Here is a 22363-nt window from a genome sequence, read left to right as displayed (position 1 = left end):
AAAATCAACAAATAATATGGATTCTCCAAGTCGCCGCCCTACCCCCACCCCCACTGCCACCCCCAGATAGCCTACAGTTTGTTGCCATTTCTTTCAGGTCGTGACTCAAACATCACTTCAGTAAAATCCTGAGCACCCAGATAAAATTTCAAATGTGCCCCCAAACCATTCCATTTCCCCAACCTTGCTTTATTTTCTGTTACACCTGTCCACCTAGGGCACATCTCAGAATTTGCCGACTTATTTGTCGGTCTCCTCCCACTAGAATATAAGCTCCCCAAGGACAGAGGGGTCTTTATCTACTTGGTTCAGCTGCTATACCCACAGCACCTAGAAGAGAACCCAGGGCAGACAGTGGACGCCCGATTAACAACCTGTTTAATGAATGAGTGAGTGAGCGAATGAATGAATGACAAGAAGCTTTCCACCAGAAAGGCTGCACAGGGAGGTGAGGATGGGGGTTGGTCTCAGACCTGACTCAAGGCCCTCTAACCTGCTTAACCATCGAATTCTGCCTCTTTTAGGTTCCACGCAAGTTGCATAGCTCACTCCAGACCCCCCTCATTAAAAACAAGCACCCCTACCCCCATTTTGAAACTGCGCGGTGAACAGGAGGCAAAAGAACTCCAGAGGGCCACTCGGGGTGGGGGGTTGGGGAGGAATGGAGGGCAGGGGGAATCCCCACGCTGAGGTCGCCCTACCCCGCCCCCCTCACTGCACACCCTACCGGCTTGCCCCCGGGGGGCGGCGGGGGGCGCAGCCGGCCTCGGAGCTCTCCTGGGTGGCGGCGTCGGGGCAGCGGGAGCCTTCGCTGGACCCGCATTGCCCCCTAGTGCCGCGCGGAGTCAGGGCGCCGGGCTCCCCCGCCTGATGTCACCGCCGTGCAGTCAGCCCAGAGGCGGCTCATTGAAAGCAGACCCTCCTCGGCGCTGGCTGGGCGGAGGCGCCGCTGTCCGCAGACCCGCCGCGGACCGGGCAGAGCCGGGCGCCCCCTGCCCCGCCACCCTCTCCTCCCCGCCGCTCCCCGCGAGCCCGGCCTGGCGCGCCTGACGTGGACCATTAAACTTGGAGCTGCCGCCTCGTCCCTTCTCTCCTCCTCCTCCTCCCTCTGACAGGCGAGCGAGCGGCTCGGTGCAGGCAGGAGACGTGCTGCCGGGCTGGGCTGCCCGGGGGAGATGACTTCTCGCCAGGAGGGCACCTCTGGGAAGAAGACCACGGGGGAAGCAAAGTTTCAGGGCAGCTAGCTGAAGAGCCTTCCCCGCAGCCTTCTGAGCCCTGTCACCCCGCTGGCTATGGAGGGCGGACTCTAAAATGAATCCCGATCTGGACACCGGCCACAACACATCAGCACCTGCCCACTGGGGAGAGTTGAAAAATGCCAACTTCACTGGCCCCAACCAGACCTCGACCAACTCTACACTGCCTCAGCTGGACATCACCAGGGCCATCTCCGTGGGCCTGGTGCTGGGCGCCTTCATCCTCTTTGCCATCGTGGGCAACATCCTAGTCATCTTGTCTGTGGCCTGCAACCGTCACCTGCGGACGCCCACCAACTACTTCATCGTCAACCTGGCCATTGCCGACCTGCTGCTAAGCTTCACCGTTCTGCCCTTCTCTGCTGCCCTGGAGGTGCTTGGCTACTGGGTGCTGGGCCGGATCTTCTGTGACATCTGGGCCGCCGTGGACGTCCTGTGCTGCACAGCCTCCATTCTGAGCCTGTGCGCCATCTCCATCGACCGCTACATTGGGGTGCGCTACTCTCTGCAGTACCCATCTCTGGTCACCAGGAGGAAGGCCATCTTGGCGCTCCTTGGCGTCTGGGTCTTGTCCACAGTCATCTCCATTGGGCCTCTTCTTGGGTGGAAGGAGCCGGCACCCAATGATGACAGGGAATGTGGGGTCACTGAAGAACCCTTCTACGCCCTCTTCTCCTCCCTGGGCTCCTTCTACATCCCTCTGGCGGTCATTCTGGTCATGTACTGCCGCGTATACATCGTTGCCAAGAGGACCACCAAGAACCTGGAGGCTGGAGTCATGAAGGAGATGTCCAACTCCAAGGAGCTGACCTTGAGGATCCACTCCAAGAACTTTCACGAGGATACCCTCAGCAGTACCAAGGCCAAGGGCCATAACCCCAGGAGTTCCATAGCTGTCAAACTTTTTAAGTTCTCCCGGGAAAAGAAAGCAGCCAAGACCTTGGGCATTGTGGTCGGCATGTTCATCTTGTGTTGGTTACCCTTCTTCATCGCTCTACCACTTGGTAAGTTGGGGACTGGCCGAGGGGAACTGGGCATCCTCAGCTTTTGGGATTACTGATGAGCTTACTATAAAGTTTTCATGGGTTTTGGGTTTTTTATGCAGTTTGTGTGTGTTTGGAGGCTGGGGAATATTGTTTGTTCTGCAAAGGCTTTGCAGAATGGGTAGCTGGCTAAGAACCAACTCAGGTGTTAGCAGAACATGCTAAGGGGAGCTACGAGTTACTCGAAATAGAACCATGGGAGGAAAATCTGGTATGTGGAATGACTCATTCAACAGCCTTGGTTTAATAATTAAAAAGGACACTGGACTTGAACATCATACCAGCATTATTTCAGTTGTAATGATGTGTCGGCTAAGGCAGTGTCTGTCACTAATGCAGCATACAAAATAGTTTGTAGTTACCGCAGACACGGCATTTGGGAAGCAGAGAGGCAGCTCGGACATGGGAAGGCAGTTTTCATTCAGCATGTCCAGGGTTTTTGCAGAGACCCACGGTCCTCTAAAGCTTTGCAGAGGCTGCGTTCTGCCCCCATCCCTTACCACTTCCTCTCACCTCCATGTACTCCCTTCATTATGAGTTAGTAAGAGCATTTTATGCCTCACAGCCCCAACCAACCTTAATCTAAAGCTTTGAGATTTGAAAGAGAAGGATGATGGTCAGAGGGTTATCCAAAAATATCCCAAAATGTCCCAAACTCTGGTGATTGATGGAATGCCCAGAATTAAATTATAGCTGCCCCTCACCTTCAGCTGCTATACACCAAATCCTGCTAGTATGAAACTGAGCCCTTCCTATCCTATAAGCATGTGCCCATCTTCATTTGACTGGGGAGTCCTACTAAGTGAGTTGTTCAAAACGCTACCTGACTTCCTCTAAGGATGAAGCCGAGGTATGGTTAGGAGGTAAACCTAGAAGAGGATTCTGTGCCATCGTGTCCACATAGCTCAGGAAACACTTGTCCCTTCTCTGAGGCAGTGATCTGCTTTAGTTTCTTTTCCTGTCCCTGGGGGACGCTCCAGAAAATGAATGGAGGGAGGTGATCATGGCAGTCATGTGCTATGATATCAGAAGAGGCCACGGCTGCTACGTGCCATGGACCACTAATGCTGCAGTCACACCAGGGGCTCAGTTGGAACCGAACATAACCAATCCCTCAAGTCACAAAAATCCTAAAGACACACTGCTTCCAAAAGAAAGAGCCAAATAGAAAGAGGGCAAGCAGATGTCAGGAGTTTCCGTTTAACAATGACAAAGAAAAAAAGCTGTTTAACCTACTCTCATATTGTAATTTCTAAGGCTAGCTTTTGAGCTAGTGCCTTTCAGAAATATTTTCATTGTATTGAGCTGAGAGGGTTCGTAGCTCTATACACAGTAGCGGTCACATCCCACTGCCCAGCATTCTTTTCTTTCCTGAGGTCTCAGGGCCTGTCCAGTTAAAGTGCATGACAGTTCACACTGCACTGGACCATACAAAGGTCATGGTCACACGGGGTGATTTGGCTACTAATTAGCCATGTGACCTTGGGCAAATGATGACTGCTCTGTGAGCCTCAGTTTCTTCACCTGTAAAGTAGGGCTAATTACTATTTGTTCCATGGGGTTTGCGCTAGTGCATGGAAAGGACTTAATACAGTGTTTGGTACACAGCAAATGCTCGATTATAGGTATAATCCTATCCCTGTTATTAAAGGCTCAGAAGGGAACTATTGACTAGATCTTATCCTTTCTTCCTTCTTCCCCTGATCCTCAACTGACAGAGGCTGTGACCAGAGCATCCTCAGGAAAGACAAGGTCCCAGCAAGATGCGGGAATGAATCACAGTTGCAGACTTTCACTTTAGGGGCAAGGGAAACAAGTGAAAAGGCTGCCAACATGTTCCAATGGAAAGAGCACTGCTCTGAGGGTCAGGAGCAATAGAGTGTGTACGTGAGCTTTGCCATCAATTAGCTCTGTGACCGTAGGTGTGTTGCTTTACCTTCTGGGCTTCCGGTCTCACTTCCAGGGAACACCAAGGGCTGGACTAAATCAAGGGCTCTCAAACTTTAATAAAGATCAGAATCATTTGTGGATCTTAATAAAAATTCAGCTTCTAAGGCCTAACACATAGAGAAGCTAATTCGGTAAATCCCAGGAATCACATGCTTAACCAGCCCACCAGCAGGCTTTGAGAAGCACCAGCCAGGGGATCTCTCAGTTCCCTTTAGCCGCCAGCCTCCTGGACACCGAGGTTTTTAAACACTGCACAGGTTAGCACTTGCCCACCCACATGCTGGTGCAGGACAATGTGGCTGCTGTCTGCACTCCGCTCTTCACGCCCACCCTCAGTTTTCTCTCCCTTTATACTCTTTCAACTTCTGCCCTCTTTCTGTCCATCCCTTTCTGAGATCTTATCTTCCTAATAGCTCAGATCCTTGGCTTCCATGCCACAGAAAGTGAGGTGTTCTTGCCACCTAGAGATTTATCAGAGCTTGTTTCTCTTCTGCTTGACTTGAACACTTTCTGGCCGGCCATTGTCTCCCAATGTGCCGTCCCTGAGCAGACTCCATCCACACGCTTCTCCCGAGGATCTCCAGCCCCTAGAGGGTAAGGAATGTGGACTCCAGGCATTGAGTTTTGATGGACTTCAAAAGTTACTCAAGAGTTTCAAACAGAGAAGGTATTTGATTAACATGTTCTTACCAATTTAGAAAGAGCATCTGAGCAAAATGGAGAGATGGACTTCTGCTTGCTCTGAGTTCAGATAACACCCAAATAAAAGTAACATGATGTAGAACAATAATTCCTTTGGAATCTGAAGCAGATTCCAAATTCTAAATTTTCCATGAAAGGCTTTTCACTCTGAAGAGGAGAAAGCAGATCTGGGGGGAGACAGCGGCTGGCAAACAGAGAGGTCCAGGTAGGAGTAAACCTCCAGTGGTGATAGACAGCCAGGTGCCTGCGCGGCACCAGATTTCTGTCTCTGTGTTTTTCTTCTCCATGGGAGAGGAGGGTTGGGATTCCTCCTGGGAAGGAAATAGCTTTGCCCCCTACAGGGTCCTGGTTAGGGGTTCCATTTGTTTTCTTTCCTCCCTTGTTTTTATTTTGGAGAGCATGGTTGGGCTGCCTGCAGAGACAGGCCTCCTATCTCCTGTGCAGCCCTCCCCACCTGTAACACCCTCCCTATCTCCTCCCCACCCTTTCCCTGTGGCTTCAACAGGGTTGGGCCAGGGACCAGCTCTCACTTACTCAGGAGCAGGGATGGATCCACCAAACAAGAACGCCTTTATTCAGCCCCTGGAATCAGGCCACAGAGGGACAGGAAATAATTGGAATATAATATAGCAGCATTTCTACTTGATGGGCCATGTGCAAGATGTCCAAGCAGTCTTCAGCTGCCTGGCATTATAATGAAGGCCAACTCCCACCCGCCTGGGGTGGTCAGGGTTCAAGAAGTGCCTGGGCTATTGAGGGATGTGCATTGCACTGGGGAGGGTGGGGGAGGGGCTTAAGATGGGAGTGGGGGTGGGTAGCAGGAAGTGCTGGGCAGCCAACTGGTAGCTGAGCTTGGTGTGTTGTTTAGAAAACACTGGAACCTTGCCTCGCTCCAAATCTTTCTTCCGTCTTTTAAAATGCTGAAAGGCACCAGGAAGCCATTATTGAACTAACTGCTTTTCCCTCCAAATAAATGAAGGTCAATTTCAAAGAAACAGTTGTGCTCTCTGTAGTACTGGAACCAAATCGGAATCCTTCTGTCCATTGATTTGTTTCTCCAGTTCTCTCATTCAGATCAGGCCTGATAAATTTCCACCTCCCACAGGAGCATAAGGGAGGGTGGGGGTCCCAGGGATGACTCAGAACAGAGCCACCCCGACAAACACGAGAAATTTCTGGTTCTGAGATTTCAAAACACAGAGATTTGAGTTGCTCACAAGGAAAGTAACTGGGTTTGAGTGAGGGGAAATTTTATACACAGGGAACCCTTCCTAGGGGCTTCCCAGGTGGCAAAGAAACCAGTGGTAAAGAAACCAACTGCCAGTGCAGGAAACATAAGAGACATGGGTTTGATCCCTGGGTCAGGAAGATCCCCTGGAGAAGGGCATGGCAACCCATTCCACTTCTTGCCTGGAGAATCCCATGGATGGAGGAGCCTGGTAGGCTACAGTCCATGGGGTTGCAGAGTCAGACACCAGAGAAGCAACTTATATGCATTCAAGGCTTCCTAGAAAAGGGAAATCTTACTGAAAGAAAATATATTCAACCACCTCTGAAATCATTAATGAAGACTTCCTAAAGCACCTACTATGTACTAGACACTGTACTAATCCCTGGGTTCTTGTGCCAAAGCAAACATGGTCCCTGCCTGCAGGAGGCTCATAGCCCAGTGAGGTCATATTATCATAGAGCACATACTATGTACCAGGCATTCTGCTAGACCCTCTACAGACATTATCCCACTAATCCTCTCAGCTGCCCTGACAGGGGAGCTCCTTCTTGACAGAAGATACTGAAGCTCGGAGTGGTTAGACTTCTTGCCCAAATTCGCACAGCCAGTAAATGATAGAGACAAAACTTGAATCCATGTCTGTCAGAACAGGTACTTACTTGGCCCAGTGCACAAAGGTGATGTCTGATCTTTTCGCTTTCTGGTCCCAACCTGCTCTCATAGCAAATGTTCTCCAGGAACCCCAGAGCCACCTTGTCAAAAGCTGATTATTCTAGTTCTGTTACAAAATCCTGTTACAAAACCTTCTATTCCCTTTTCACCCCTTAAAAAGATTGACTCATAAAATATTAGAGATCATCCACATTCTAGTTCAAGGCTAGGCCTTCTCTTACCTCCTGTACTGTGTAGGATATGAGTCTCCCTACGCTGGGCATCTAGTCATCCCAACCAGGAAGAAAAAAGTGGGATCTTGACCTTCATCTGGAAACCTGGTTCCACATCTTTATCATGCATTCATTCATTCACTGAATAGTTATATATTTATTGGAAGCCTACTAGGTCCGGGCATTGTGCTACAGATCCAGTGGTGAGCAAAGCAGCTATTCCATGTTCTCATAGAATTTAGTTCTAGTGGGGAACACAGGTAATCTGAAAAATACCCACATGCAAATAAACATAAATGGTTTTAAGAAAAGGGGTGTGCTGCTATTAGACGTATACACCAGGGATCACAGGGCTTCCTGAGTGGCATTTAAGCAGAACCCTGAACAGTTTGGAAGAGTTCATTCAGTGACAGAGCAGGGAGAAGAAGAGAGCTCCAGTCAGAAGGAAGGGCACACCTGAAAGTCCTGAGGCAGGAGCTGGCAAGGAACTAACAGAGCCTGGAGAATAGAGGGCCCACAGGTACGAGTCAAGGCTGGAGGTGTGGGCAGAGGCCAGGCCACGCCAGGGCTTTTAAGCCACATGAAGGATTTTAGGTTTTATGATAAATTGCACCAGCCACTACTGAAGGATTTGAAGCCAACAAGGCATACAGTATGAATTATGTGTTTAAAAGACGGCTCAAGCAGCCATATGGGGCACAGAGCAGAGATGAAGCAGTTGGAACATAATCCCAGTGAGAGCTAATGGCAATTTAGACTAGGCTGGTGGCAGTGAAGGTGGAAGGAAGATGGTTCAGAGACTTGGGGATGGATTGGTTATGATACAGGAGAGCAAGAGATATATCTGGAATATCCTTGAGGTTACTAGGTGAAACACAACCAAGATTCCTCCCAGGCTCTCCTCAGACCCCTTTTATCAGGGCTCACAAGACACCATGATATGCCAGACACTCTTCTGAGTTGAGTAGGGGCTTCCCTGGTGGCCCAGACAGTAAAGAATCTGTCTGTAATGCAGGAGACTAGGGTTCAGCCCCTGGGTTGGGAAGATCCCCTGGAGAAGGGAATGGCTACCCACTCCGGTATTCTTGCCTGGAGAATTCCATGCACAGAGGAGCCTGGCGGGCCACAGTCCATCAGGTTCCAGAGTCAGACACAACTGAGCAATTAACACTTATGAGTTGAGTAGACAAAATGTCCCAACGCAAAAGTCAGAACCCATCAGCAAACCCACATGCTCAGTAGAAACATCTGGCAGGGAACTGCTTTCAAATGCATAGATTGTTGGAATTCCCCTTACAGACCCTTTGTATCAGACTCTCTCATATGGGACCATGAGTCTCAACTTTTAACCAGTTCCCACAGGCTATTATGTCACCAGCATAGCACCCGTCCCCCCGATGCCTGGTACCTGGAATGAACACTCCATGGGGAGCCAAGAGCGTTTGGTTGAACTTCGCCCAGTGTAGCCAGAAGCATCCTCAATCCTGCCCAGTCCTTCAGGCCAGTCCATATGGCAGAAGATTGAAGGGAAAGTGAATTCTTCAAGCTAGAGCCTCCGTGGAGAAGGCGAGTTGAGTGAGCACTGTGGAAGCAGGTCTCCAGTGTAGCGGGTACACTGCTCAACACTGAATATTCTGTACAGCTTATAATTCTCTCAGCCCCTCTGCAGAGCCAGTATCATCACCCTGTGTCTAGAGTTCAGAGAGGTTCATAAAATCTCCCAAGGTCACACAGCTAGCAAATGGAGTCTATCGGACTCCATATTTGGCACTCAGTAAACATTTGTTATATTATTCTTGCTATTGCTACAGTACTTCCAGACATTTATCTGAGGTCTAGTGCCCATGAGTGATAAAATTTGTACTGGCTCATAACAAAAATGAGAAAAAAAAAGTTAGGAAAATTCTGTGTTTTTCCAAATGTACTCAATATAAATGACTGTTCTTTTATTCTAAAGACTATGTCCTATTTTGGGAAACTGAAGTAACATTTCTTTAATGGAATGATGGTAATGAGTGATGATGATAGTCACTGTGTGTGTGTGTGTGTGTGTGTGTGTGTGTATGCAGTGTTTACTTAACAAGATAAAAAGTTGGTAACCCTATGTTTGTCCCCACCAAAATTTTTTTGAAATTTCTCTATGAGTTTCCTAAAGTCTTAGAATCATGGAAGACATCGTGATGATTAGACATGAAAAATATTTGTGGAAGAAAGGAGGAGGAGGATTTATCCTCTCAGTGATGGATAAACAAATTAGCCTCAGCTTTGCTGTAATAGTCAGAGGCCTGGGGCAGGGGTTGGGGATGGGGAAGGGTGATGTGTGTAGGGTCATGATTGTCAGATATGATAGTTTGGGGGCCAGTTGTGGAAGCACCCATTACTGCTGGGATGAAACAGCACAGAAATGCCAGCAGGCGTGTGTGTAGCTGCAGTGCCATCACAGATGGCCCTCGTAAGGTCTGTAATGCAGGCGATGCCTTTACCTGAGTGTGCGTGGCTCGTAAAAATAACAGATGGCCGTCAGGCCACACTGGGAAATTGCTTTCTCCCACATCTGCAGGATGTTTCCGCAGTCACTGTGCTCCCTAACCATGTCTGCTAATAATAATACTAATAGCTCCATTTATTAGGTCTTGCCGTGTGCCTGGCTTACACCGCAGTGAGTGCTTTCCGTGCATTCTCTCATTCACTCCTCTCCAGAGACTTACCGAGTGGATACTATTGTTGCCTTAATTTTATAGATGAGGAAACTGGAGTTCAGAGATTGAGTGATTTGCCTCAAGCTACGCAGCTGATTGAGGTTTCCCTGGTGGCTCAGACAGTAATGAATCTGTCTGCAATGCAGAAGACTTGGGTTCAAACCCTGGGTTGCGAAGGTCCCCTGGAGAAGGAAATGGCTACCCACTCCAGTATTCTTGCCTGGAGAAGCCCGTGGACAGAGGAGCCTGGTGGGCTGTAGCCCATGGGGTCGCAAGAGTCGGACATGACTGAACGACTAACATTTTTACTTTTTCACTTTTTTCACTCAGCTGATTAATGCCAGAACCTGAATTCACATCTAGGCAACAAGATAAGACTGAAAGGATTCATCATCAGGGGGATCCTAGGTGTGGGACTCTAAGCCCTGATTTTTGGAAGCTCAAAGAGGCCCTAGGGAAAGCAGAGTCTATTCTGAGAAAGTGGAAAGGAAGGGCGAGTAGCTGCCTATTATTCAGCCACCAAGAGGCATCATATCCTGGTGAGAACATAAAGAATATAAAAATAATTGGGTCTTTCCCCTAGCAAGCTAAGTCACAATTTCTCTTTTATTATGAGTGCTTTAGACTTTTTTCAGCTTCTCAACACATGAGTGATGCCATATACCCTTTAAGGCTTTTATCAAATTTGGGCTTTGGGTTAAACACATAAAATCTAGAACACTTTTCACAGCCTAATTTCTGGCTGTATACATTTCAGAGCTGGATTCACCTCTGTTCCACATAGGTGTGGTTGAGACCACATGCACCATAGGACTCTCTCCTACCTTGAATCAGCCTCTGGTCCTACCTCTTGAAGTCACAAAGGCTGGCATCATGGGCAAGAGAGTATTTCTAAAAGCTGGTTTTCCACTTTGCAGTAATCCTGACTAGTGATAACCTAGCCATACAAAAAGAAAATACTGCACACCGCATATGTATTTTCAAAAGAACCCAAGTGAATCTTTAACTCTTAGCTGGTTCCCCAAAATGTCCATGACCCCTATACTAACATGTGCATGAAGGGAAATACAGCAGAGGGAAGTCGGAGTGGAAATACACAGTGGTCCTAACACGTTGCAAGTAATAGATCTTACTCATGAGAACTTTACAAAATAGTTCAACCTGGAGGAGACACACTGGGATCCTTCCTGGGGCTTTGGAGGGCCCCATGAAGAGAGGAGCCCTGAGGTTAAGGAAGTGCCCATGGTCCACCGCAAACACTGCAGCAATGTTCTCTCTAGCAACCTCGCGACTTACATGAGAACTTCTTGTAGGCAGGGACCACATCTTTCCATCTTGCCCAATACAAGTGCTAGGTGAGTGCTGTGACTCAAATCGTTTGTCGTTTCCCCCAAGAACACTTTGTATTTTCCTCCCCCTATGTGTTTCTTCATACTGTCCCCTCTGGCAGGAATGCTCTTCCTGTACCCTTGAATATCCATATCCTGCCCACCTGTAGACCCCTGATTTTGTGGACACCTCTCTTAGGAATTTTTCCTGGCCCCCACCTCTTTCCCAGGCAGTGATGGTTGCCTTTATACCTTGTGTGTGGTGCTTGTCACATTTGTTCATGGGAATCAGGACTGACAGGTACATCTTCAGCAGTGTTACCAGACTGCAAACCTCTGGAGGAAAGGGTCCAGGTTTCACTCATCTTCCTGTCCTTCAGGCCCAGAGACATGTACTTGCTAGACTCCCAATAAGAACAGCAACTGCAGCTCTGATTCGTACAGTATGCACCAGACTTCACCTACTATTTGAACCTGCCAATGACCTATCTGATGGGTCTGCTTATGGGGCCAATGAAGAAAGATTAGATAGGTGAAGACCAGCATGGACACAAGGTATGAGCTTGAAAATTAGACAACATCTTAATTCTTTATGAAAGGTTGCCATTCCACTGCCTCTGGGAGACCTGTCTATTGCCAGTCAGTCCCCATTTTCCCTGACCTTCTCAGCCCTTGTCACCTCCCTCTCACCTCTGGGAGGGCTGTGGTCAGAGCTGATCACCACAGAAGTGGGAGAGGAGGGCACGATTCTGGTGACTCTACATCAGGGCCCAATTAAGACCTTTAGAAAGGTCCGAGATACTGAGAAGTGAATGCTGCCCCCACTTCCAAATGTAAAGTCTAAAGTCGCCTCAGGCACACACACACAGAGCCTTAAAATAAATGGGAAGAAAGCCAAGATTCTAATTTTTCCTAGGAAGTCTACTTTGATTTCTTTAACATCAAAGTGAAAGTGAAACTCTCTCAGTCATGTCCGACTCTTTGCAACCCCATGGACTATACAGTCCTCGGAATTCTCCAGGCCAGAATACTGGAGTGGGTAGCCTTTCCCTTCTCCAGAGGATCCTCCCAACCCAGGGATCAAACCCAAGCATCTCCTAAAAAAGTGAAGGTGCCCAGCAGCTCTGCTAACACTCTAAAGATACACTGAGTCTGTTTGTGGGTGACATAGCATTGCTCCATAATGGGGTGACCAGACATCCCACTTTGCCTGGGCCAGTCTCCACTTATGTCTGTTACCAAGGGCTTTGATGATTACTGTAACCCTCTCTTATTCTCAAAAGTGTCTCAGTTTGAACGATAAAAGTGCCTTGATATTTTAACTCCAGGAGTAATGGTGTTTAAAGTAACAGCCGAGGGTGCCTTGATTTCCCTGAGAAACCTTAGATGGGGGTGGGAGGAGTACGGCACCCAGGCCTCAGCAGAACAGAGAAAGATTAATAATGAGAGAACGAACTGGGCATGAACTTAAGGAGGAAAGACACAACTTCATGTGTGTGTTTTTGTGGGAAACGGATTAATGCAAAAGTTGGTTGTAAATGTTTGTCTTCATCAGTGAGTTTACCATTTGTGCACAAGTGAGTCACTGAGCTGGAATCTGAATCCATGGCTGTCTGACCGTAAAGACTTCATGAGCGCATCCATTTCAGCACAAGGCAAATGGTGTTATCTGAATTATGAGTGTCTCCAGAATAGAGGAGACAGAAATAAGGTGGGCCAAAACGATATCTGAGGGAGGAAAAGAAAAGCAAGCTATGTCTTAGGGACTTAGCAGGCTGGAATGGCAGTAGGGGTGGGGCATCTCCAACCATCCTTCACGCCTGTCCTGGGACAACAGAGTATAGGTCAGCTCAGGGTACCATCCTCTCTGGCAGGCTTGTGTTCTTAGAATTCTGTCAACAACACACTCGTGACCACACCCAGGGGCAGGACACGTGAGCCCCCTCGGAGCACTCAAGTGCCCTCCTGTGGTGTGAGCTCACAAAGTGCACTATAAAAGTCACACCAATGAACAGTTCACACTGAAACATTCAGAAACAAAATGTCCTAACACAGGCAAGCGGACTGTTCCTTTCAGAGCCCCATTTAATTTTTTCCAGGGGTATCTGCCCACAGTGTCTTGTTCCCCTGAAGCTGGGATGCATTTGGGGCTTGGCTTAGCACACTTTTTAAAATTCCTCTTTAAGACAGAGTTTCCTGCCAAGCTAACATGCATCGCTTAGGGGCTGAGCTCAGCACCCTGGCCATGCCCCAGAAGGAGGTTAAAATAGGACCAAGGGCAAGCCAGGCTCACTGTCATTCGCAAGCACGGGCCCCAGGGCTCACACCACCAGCACAGGGCCGGGCAGAGATCCAGAGAGGCAGCTGGCGGGGGAGGACGGGGTGCCACCAACTGGAACAAACAAAAAAAAATTGCATCTCTGATTTCTATATTCAGGCCATCAATCACCCCCTGGCATCATGAGAAAGTGGTACCTGCTCCCAGGTACACCCTCAGAGAGTCATTTGCGGCTCCTTGTCCCCAACTCTTCAGAATTTATCTTAAACAGGGGCTCTTGAGCTTTTTTGTTCCATGGACCCCTTTGGTAATCTGGTGAAGCCCCTTCTCACAATAGATACATAAAATAAGATACATAGGATTTCAAAGAAAATCAATTATGTTGAAATAGCTATTATAATGTTGAAAAAACAAATTTATTGTGGAGTAAAACAATGTTCTTCTTTATTAACATATTAAATAAACAAGACCTAGCAGCAAGTCAAATAAATAACTGCTATAATTTGAGGTAGTGACAAGTGGGAATATGTCAAGATATCTGCAACAAATGTAATATAACATCATAAATCTGATTTCTATGGGTGACAAACCCTGCTAATTCTTCTGTGGCTGGTTGCCTGCCTTCCTGCTGAAGAAAATGCTAACTTTCAACCAAAGATTAATTTTTTAAAAAAAAGAGAGAGGTCATTTTTCCTACCCTAATTCAGAAACTCCCTAACCCCAGAACAAGGACCGTGTCTTATGACATTATAAAGAGGTACTTCAGGACATGATGTTTTCTATACTGTGTTCTTTCAAATTGTATAGTCTTGGGACCACAGGGAACTTGTACACCTTTGTGCTTTGTAAGTATCTGGCATGTTTACTCGTAGCAATTCTTAAATCTCGTTTCTTTATTTAAGCACCATAATAAAAAAAAAGTCTATAATAGCATATAGACTTTTATTTAAAATGGAAAGAAGAAAAAAAATAGAAAAATTATTCTAATCACACCAGACCCCAGGTCCCCCTCTATCCAGCACCTTCAGTCTTTTTCTCCAGGAGCAAACATTGTTACCAGATTGCATATAGTTCCAGAAATAGTCTGTTTATTTGTAAGCACCCACATGCATACGTGTGTATGTGTAAATAGTTGAGTTGTATGTGTGTGGAATGTGTGTGTGCCTCCTGTGTAATTTTACAAACGGTATCATTTTATTAATACAATAGTGGAGGTTACATTTTACTCTCAACAGCATATCTTGGACATAGTTCTCTGTCAGAATTCTGTAGTTACTGCTTTCCTTTTCATGGCTGTGTAATCCGTTTATGGGGTATCCTACTTTATTTAGCATTTTCCCCATTCATTGACATGAGGTTAATTTTGGGGTTTTCATACTGAGAACAGTGCCGCAATGAGGACTCTTGTCTCTGTGTCTGTGCCCACGTACTCAGGATAAATTCCGAGAAATGGAATCACTGGAGCAAGAAATATTTGGTATTTTGGGTTTAACCTGATTATGTTCAAAAATTTACTGTCTAAGGAATTTAAAATATTTTAAAATGTAAAGTTGTTAATATGAGTAGGTTAGATTTATCAGGCAGGAGGGTTGTTCATGATATTGAAGTGCAAACGATAATTCACAGAATTATATATAATCTTATTTTTAAAAACTATTAAATTGGTCACCTGCAGGAGTATCATGAAGTGAGTAGGAGTAGATTTTAACTGTTATACGCCTCTGTGTTACTTCATATTTCACATTATTTCACGTGTGTGCCTGTGTGTGTATACACAAATAGGACCACATAGTGCTTTTATCACTAAATATAAAGTATGGACTTCTTACCATTTCAATAAATCTCAATCATTTCAGTTTCTAATTTATATTTCACATCTTTTTAAGGATGTATCGCAATCCATAATGGAAAGTGTGTGTGTTTAGTCTCCCAGTCATGTCTAATTCTTCTTGGCTCCATGGACTGTAACCTGCCAGGCTTCTCTGTCCATGGGATTTTCCAGGCAATAATACTGGAGTAGGTTGCCGTTTTCTCCAGGGGATCTTCCCAGCGCAGGGATGGAATTCATGTCTCTTGTATCTCCTGCATCGGTAGGCAGATACTTTCCCACTAGCACCATCTGCTGCTGCTGCTAAGTCACTTTAGTCGTGTCCAACTGTGTGTGACCCCATAGACGGCAGCCCACCAGGCTAGGAAGTACCATAATGTGATTAACCAATCCACTTATGACAGTAGTGGTCAGATGACACACACAAGGTATCACATTCACAAGGCCCGAGTGTAGAATGCAAAGCATGTCCCTCTCACTTCCTTGGTTCCTACCTATCTAATTTCCCTCCACCTATCTAATTTTCCTCCCTGGAGGCAACTATTATTACCAGTTTCTTGCACATCCTTTCAGAAATATTCTAAGCATATAAAAATATGTTTATATGCTCTCTCTAATAGAAATAACATACTGTTTTGCACTTTGCTTTTTCGCTGAATAGTGCATCTTGGAGATGTTTCCACTTCAGGATAAACGGAGCAACTTCATTCTTTTTGTTAACTTCACAGTATTCCTTTTTTCCCCAATAGACTTCAATAATGGAACATTTAGGTTGTTTCAACTCTTTTATTATTACGAACAACACTGTAGTGAATATTCCTATACAGACTTCATTGTTTCCCACATAATATGATTAAAATCCTGGAAGTGGACTATTCTGAGGAAACTTTTAATTTTTTATAAACATTTTCAAATTGTTCTTCATAGTGATTGTACCAATTTGTATTTCCTTGACTGACATTTGAGAGTGACCACTCATTCCCTAATAGTTTGCTACCAAACTTTTTGATCTTGCCAACTTGATAGGCGAAATTTCTGTGAATGAAGTTACACGCCTTTTTGTATGTTTGATAATCCATCCCCTCTTGATGTACAATTGCTTTGAGTTTTTAGCTGTGACAGATTTTCTTATACATGTATTTTTCCTTTAATATCTTTTGTATACTTGCTCTTCAGGATTGCCTTAGGATAAAATCCACTTTGAATGGTTAGCATCCAAAGGTAGACTCATGTGAAACACCTCAGACACATTATCAGATTACCCTCTGGGAAGGATGTAGCTATTTGCACTCCCACTAAGTGTGTTTCAGCATAGCTAAAGAAACCACTTTTTATGCTGATAGCTCCTTACTGCCTGGGGAAGCTTCAGACATCTGTGTGACAAGTCAGCTTCCCCTCAGAGGTGATAAGATGGCTTGAAAGTTTCAAATCCTTCCAACTAATTTGGTGTCAGCCTTCCAAAGTTCAGGCTAGCAAGCCGCCCTCTTGGAACACAACATCCCATCCATCAGGGGAGCCGGGCAAGCGGCAGCCTTGGAATGTGTATATTTCATACAGGATCCAAGAACAAAAAGCAGTCACCCACAGCGTTTAAACAGATTTGATCTTTCACAGGGCTGGCAGACCCACTGCGATCCACATCAATGGTTCAAGGCCCTGGGGCTCATGTACCCATTAAAAACAATAACTAAACAAGATACTCCCCCACCTCCCTGCCCACACACCCCAGGAAAACAGTCAGCTTTGAGGCACTCAAGGATGAGTTAATAAGGAAGGATTCCTTCAGGCACACAAGCTTGCCACACCCGACCATGAGGGCCTATGCGGATCCAGGAAATAGGAGTGGACAGTCTATATTTAGATGAGGGCATTGCAAGTGCACCACATTTTAGCTGCAAAATTCAAATTGACTCTGGAAAATGCCAGCCTCACGAAGTGAAAATTGAATTGAGCATTACTTAAGAAGCAAGGAGAAGGCCTGTCAAGCAGATCCTGCTGGGGAAGAAGGCTTTTTGAGAGGCAGTCCAGGGGCCCTGGTCATCAGGGTGGTGATGTACTCTTGACTTAGAACTGCTGGTCTGGATGGAGAGGCAGGGTTATTTTCAGACTGTTCTAAATCTAGAGGTGTTGGAACCAGCCAGCATCCTGGACAGGGAAGGGAGGAGGTGAACTTTGACCCACTGCCACCAAGTTGGGAGATCAAGAAGATCCTAAACCAGGGATTCTCAGAACCTCGGGAAAGCCTTTCCAGTCACCTGTCTCTGTCATGCCCATTGCACCCCTCTCATCCATTAAAGAGGGCTGGCACCTTCCCTTCTCTGCGACATCCTTGGTAGCCCTTCACAAGTTCTGTTCGACTGGCAGCTGAGAGTACTAGAAAGAACGGGGACATTGAAATCAGATGGATCCAGGTCTGAAGTCCTGACTCTGCAGCTCATCTCTCTAAGCCTCAGTTAATACATCTGTCAAACGAGACTGAGACCATCTCGTGGGATTGGAGTGAGGAATAAGTAAGAAAATAGATGAAAAGGACTCAGCTGAGTCCCAGACACTTGTAAATATTTCAAAACTATTAACTATTAATATTTCAACTATTAACATTTTGAAGCCTTTAATATAATATCAACTTTGCAGAATACATTCAATAAGTATCTGTTGACAAGATGGGCTATGTATTGGGGGGAAATAAAAATGGGATCAGTTCCTTCTCATTTAAAGATTAGGAGATCAAAAATAATTTGAGACACCATTATACCTATAAAGAAAGCTGAGCGCCAAAGAATTGATGCCTTTGAACTGTGCTGTTGGAGAAGACTCTTGAGAATCCCTTGGACTGTGAGGGGATCCACCCAGTCCATCCTAAAGGAGATCAGTCCTAGGTGTTCATTGGAAGGACTGATGCTGAAGCTGAAACTCCAATACTCTGGCCACCTGATGTGAAGAGCTGACTCATTGGAAAAGACCCTGATGCTGGGAAAGATTGAGGGCAGGAGGAGAAGGGAACGACAGAGGATGAGATGGTTGGATGGCATCACCGACTCGATGGACATGGGTTTCGATGAACTCCGGAAGTTGGTGATGGACAGGGAGGCCTGGCGTGCTGCGGTTCATGGGGTCGCAAAGAGTCGGATACAACTGAGCGACTGAACTGAACTGAACTGGTACCTATGACAGCCCTCCTTGGGACCTCCCTGGCAGCTCAGATGGTAAAGAATCCACCTGCAATGAAGGAGACCCTGATTCGATTCCTAAGTTGGAAAGATCCCCTGGAGAAGGGAGTGGCAACCCACTCCAGTATTCTTGCCTGGAGAATTCCATGGACAGGCCATAGGATTGCAAAGAGTCTGACGTGACTGAGAGACTAACACACACACACACACACACACACACACACACACACACACACACACGACTCCTACATCCAGATTTAACCAATGTTAACATGTTGCTGAATTTGCTACCTATCTTCTTTCTTTTCTTAAGAAATAAAATGTTGCAAGTACATCTGAAAGGGCCCACTGTTTGTCCTGTTCATCTCTCTCCTTCTCAGAGGCAATCACCAGGCTGCCTCTGATTGAGTAGATTCTCTTCTCTACATTTTCCTAAATGGGTCCTCTCAGAAGGAAGGAGGAGAGTGGTCCAAAATGAGGCCTTGGATTAGATCAGTTCTGAGTTCAAATTCTGCTCCTGCTCCTTTACTAGCTGGGTAGCCTATAGCAAATTGCTCAACCTCTCTGTTCCTCCTCTCCCCCAGTATTCTCTAAAAATGGGACAAATAACACTTCACTGGGTTTTGTGAGGATGAGATAAGACTATTCATGTAAAGCAGTGGTTCACAATCAAGGATCAGTTTGCCCCGCAGGGGACACTTGGCAGTGTCAGGAGACATTTTTGATGGTCATGACTAGGGTGTGCTATTGGCATCCAGTGGGAGAGACCAAGGATACAACTAAGAGCCCTACAAAGCACAGAACAGCCCCCCACAACAAAGAATAACCTATCCCAAGATCTTGGTTATGCCAAAGTAGAGAAACCCTAATAGAAAGCATTCTATTGTTTTGTAAGGGCTTTAAAATATTTATTCAATAAATATAATAAATTATCATTTTATTTGTTATGATATTGTATTAGACATTTCCACATGCATTATCTCACTAGTAGTTAGTGAGTTGCTTCTTCTTAGTAAAAAGAATGATAGAAGGCAAACACTGTTGCTTCTGCTTATCTGAGGATATCTTATTCTAAGTGTTAAAGTGGTAAACTTAAAATATAAAATTTCAGGCTAATAGATTAACTGGAATTTGTTACTCAGATTCTAACCCTTCCTTGCTGTCTGTAAAGAACAAATTGTATCAGCACTTTCAGCCACAAAATGGGTTCATTTAAACCACAAATATTCCTTCAACCTAAGCAAGCCCAGGGACTAGCATAGCAAAAAATTAAAGCATCGTAATTAAGCTAGTCTTTTTGGCTCCTGTTCACAAGGACTGGCTCCCAAAACCCCAAGAAACTACAGAAGCGGGGTAGAATATGGGGAAAAGGAGAGAGGCCGGAGCGCTGCTTCTCTGATTCACCGCAGGCTCAGGTCTGGGCTCAGGTGGGTGCAGAGAGCACCCACTAGGAAAGGCTTTTGCTCCGGGTCTCTAAGTGTGGTCCCCAGCCCAGCAGCATCCACATCACGCAGGAGCTAGTAGAGATGATGCCCCAGACCTACTGAGTCAGAAACTGGGGGTTCAGCCAGGCAGTCTGGGTTCTCAAGTACTCCAAGTGATTCAGATGCACTCTCAAGTTTAAGAGCCGCATTGGAGAAGGAAATGGCAACCCACTCCAGTGTTCTTACCTGGAGAATCCCAGGGACGGGGGAGCGTGGTGGGCTGCCATCTCTGGGGTCACAGAGAGTCGGACACAACTGAAGCGCCTTAGCAGCAGCAACAGCAATCTAATAAAATGGCTCACAGTGAAGAATCTACCTGCCAACACAGGAGGCGCAGGAGACTGAAGTTGGGTCCCTGGGTCGGGAAGATCCCCTGGAGGAGGAAATGGCAACCCACTCCAGTATTCATGCCTGGAGAAGCCTATGGACAGAGGAGCCTGGCAGGCTGCAGTCCATGGGGTCGCAAAGAGTCAGACACGGCTGAGCATACGCACAACCTAATAAGGCCACATCTCACATTCCCTGTGGGTCCATTTCCTGTTGCCCATGGCCCTCACTGCTGCAACAAAGCTCACAGAGCTCACCAATACCTGTTCAAAGGTGGAGGAGCTACTCTTTATTGGCATTTCTCTTGGGCTGGAAGCTTCACATATATTCTTTAACTTGCATAAGAATATGAGGGAGATACTGTTATCCCTTTTTCCAGATGAGAAAATTTCAGCTGAGAAAGCTAAACAGCTTGCCCAGGGTCATAGCTACAGAAAAGGACTGGAATCAGGATCTGAATCTAGGTCAACCTTCCACCAAATCCTATCCTCTTATCACACTGCCCACTAATGATGAAGAGAAACAGAACACGAACTCCTCAGCCCTGCTGGGGCCAAACTGTAAGCCTTGCCAAGTTAGTCTTTAGTGCCCCCCGTCACCTGTCCTGGGGTTCACCTGGCCATAGGTAATCCCTTGGGAAGCTTAACCCCCAGTGACCTGATTCTTCCCCCTAGAAGCCAAGGCTGCCCACACTATCATGTTCTTCTAGCCCTTGCCTCATATCCTGGGACTTCAAATCCTCACTCTTCCTCTTACTAGCTGTGTGTCTTTGAAGCTGACTTAACCTCTCTGTGCTCCTGTTTCTCATATGTAAATCAGTTATTGTGATACATTCATATCAAGGTTGTTAAGAGGATTAAATGAGATAATAAATATGAAAACATCTAGCCCAGTGCCTGTTGCATAGTAAAAACTAATTAACTCTTGTTTTTTTTCCCCCATGCTTTACACACCAACAGCTATCAAAACTACTCAGTCCAGGCTTGATTCTATTGCAGTCTCATTTATTGGCCAATTAGCTACTATGAGGAGCTAATCTTCACTAAGGTATTAATTCATAATAATGGTTTTCTGTGTTTGCCTCCACCATACCATTTACACTTCAACCAGAGGCCCTTAGTCCTTGAAATTGTGCAGCTTGGGAGTGATTAAGGATGGAAATATTAGGGAATATGGAAGGCCAGTGGGGAGCCTTTCCCTATCCTTCATATTGCTCCAATGCAACTCTAATAGACAGGGAATCCTGGAGAAATGAGAAATGGGACAAGAGAGGGAAGTATGCCTTCAAGGTTGCATCTGGCTTTGAAGACAAACAATGAGCTACTGGCATCTGAAGATCAGGATAGGTTGGAATGATGCAAAAAAAAAAAGTGAAATCAAAGACTAATGAGCCGTTTGCCAACATTTAATACAATTGCTTGGTATCTGCGTGGTTGAATGTAATAAAGCTTCATTAAAAAGTAGTTATAACAACTAATAAGTCTTTAATTAAATTACCTTTCACTGGGCAAGCTGCTTGTGAGGTCCTAATTAGGTTATTTGCTGCCATTGGCCTAGCCTGGGAACAAAAGAAGATTCTATTATGTCCTCCATGATCCCTAGAAAGCCAGATCTCTAGTCTCATGCAGAAAATGCTGAGAGGCTCTGAATCTGAGGGCAGCTGGTCTCAGACTATCTCAGCTCTCCAAAAACCATGATGTGTGGCCAGAGTGAAATCCCTTAATAGGTCCCACTGCTCTTAGGAGCCAGACAGTTTAAAAGGATGGAAAGGGCATTTAAAGATGGAAATTCTAAGAACTTCATATTACAAAAGAGGGCCTAAGAAATGATTTATTCAAGGTCTTCCAGCCAGGAGCAATGTCCCCTCTCCACAACCTCCTCCTGCTGTGGTCTGGAAAAGACATAGAACTCGAGCTGCTAGTATGGACTTTCATTTGGGAAGGAAGAGAGAAACAAAAGGCACTGGCTTCTCAGAGGCTCCTGTCTTTGAAGCTCTGTGTGTGTGTGTGTGTGTGTGTGTGTGTGTGTGTGTGTGTGTGTGTGTGTGTGTGTTTGATGTGCTGAAAGTAGTTCAGTCTCAGGTAACTGAGGACCTACTTACAGTGTGGGTTGAGCTCTCTCCAAAACCACCAGTGCATTGCTGCCACAACGATCTTCCTAAAACGCAGATCCAGTCACACTAG

The 22363-nt window shown here is 46.1% G+C and overlaps 1 protein-coding gene across 1 annotated transcript in view; it reads left to right on the top strand.

Moving 5' to 3' along the window:
* ADRA1B (adrenoceptor alpha 1B) overlaps nucleotides 755-22363 on the top strand; it is a 61488-nt gene continuing 39879 nt past the window's right edge. Inside the window, exon 1 of the mRNA XM_013965499.2 lies at nucleotides 755-2260. Coding sequence (XP_013820953.2) covers nucleotides 1312-2260 — 949 coding nt within the window. The 5' untranslated portion in view covers nucleotides 755-1311. The remainder of the gene's footprint in view (nucleotides 2261-22363) is intronic.

The sequence above is a fragment of the Capra hircus genome, chromosome 7 (assembly GCF_001704415.2).
Source record: "Capra hircus breed San Clemente chromosome 7, ASM170441v1, whole genome shotgun sequence".
Lineage (NCBI taxonomy): Eukaryota > Metazoa > Chordata > Mammalia > Artiodactyla > Bovidae > Capra > Capra hircus.
The sequence above is the reverse complement of the archived record's forward strand: the minus strand, read 5'-3'. Positions and strand labels throughout refer to the sequence as shown.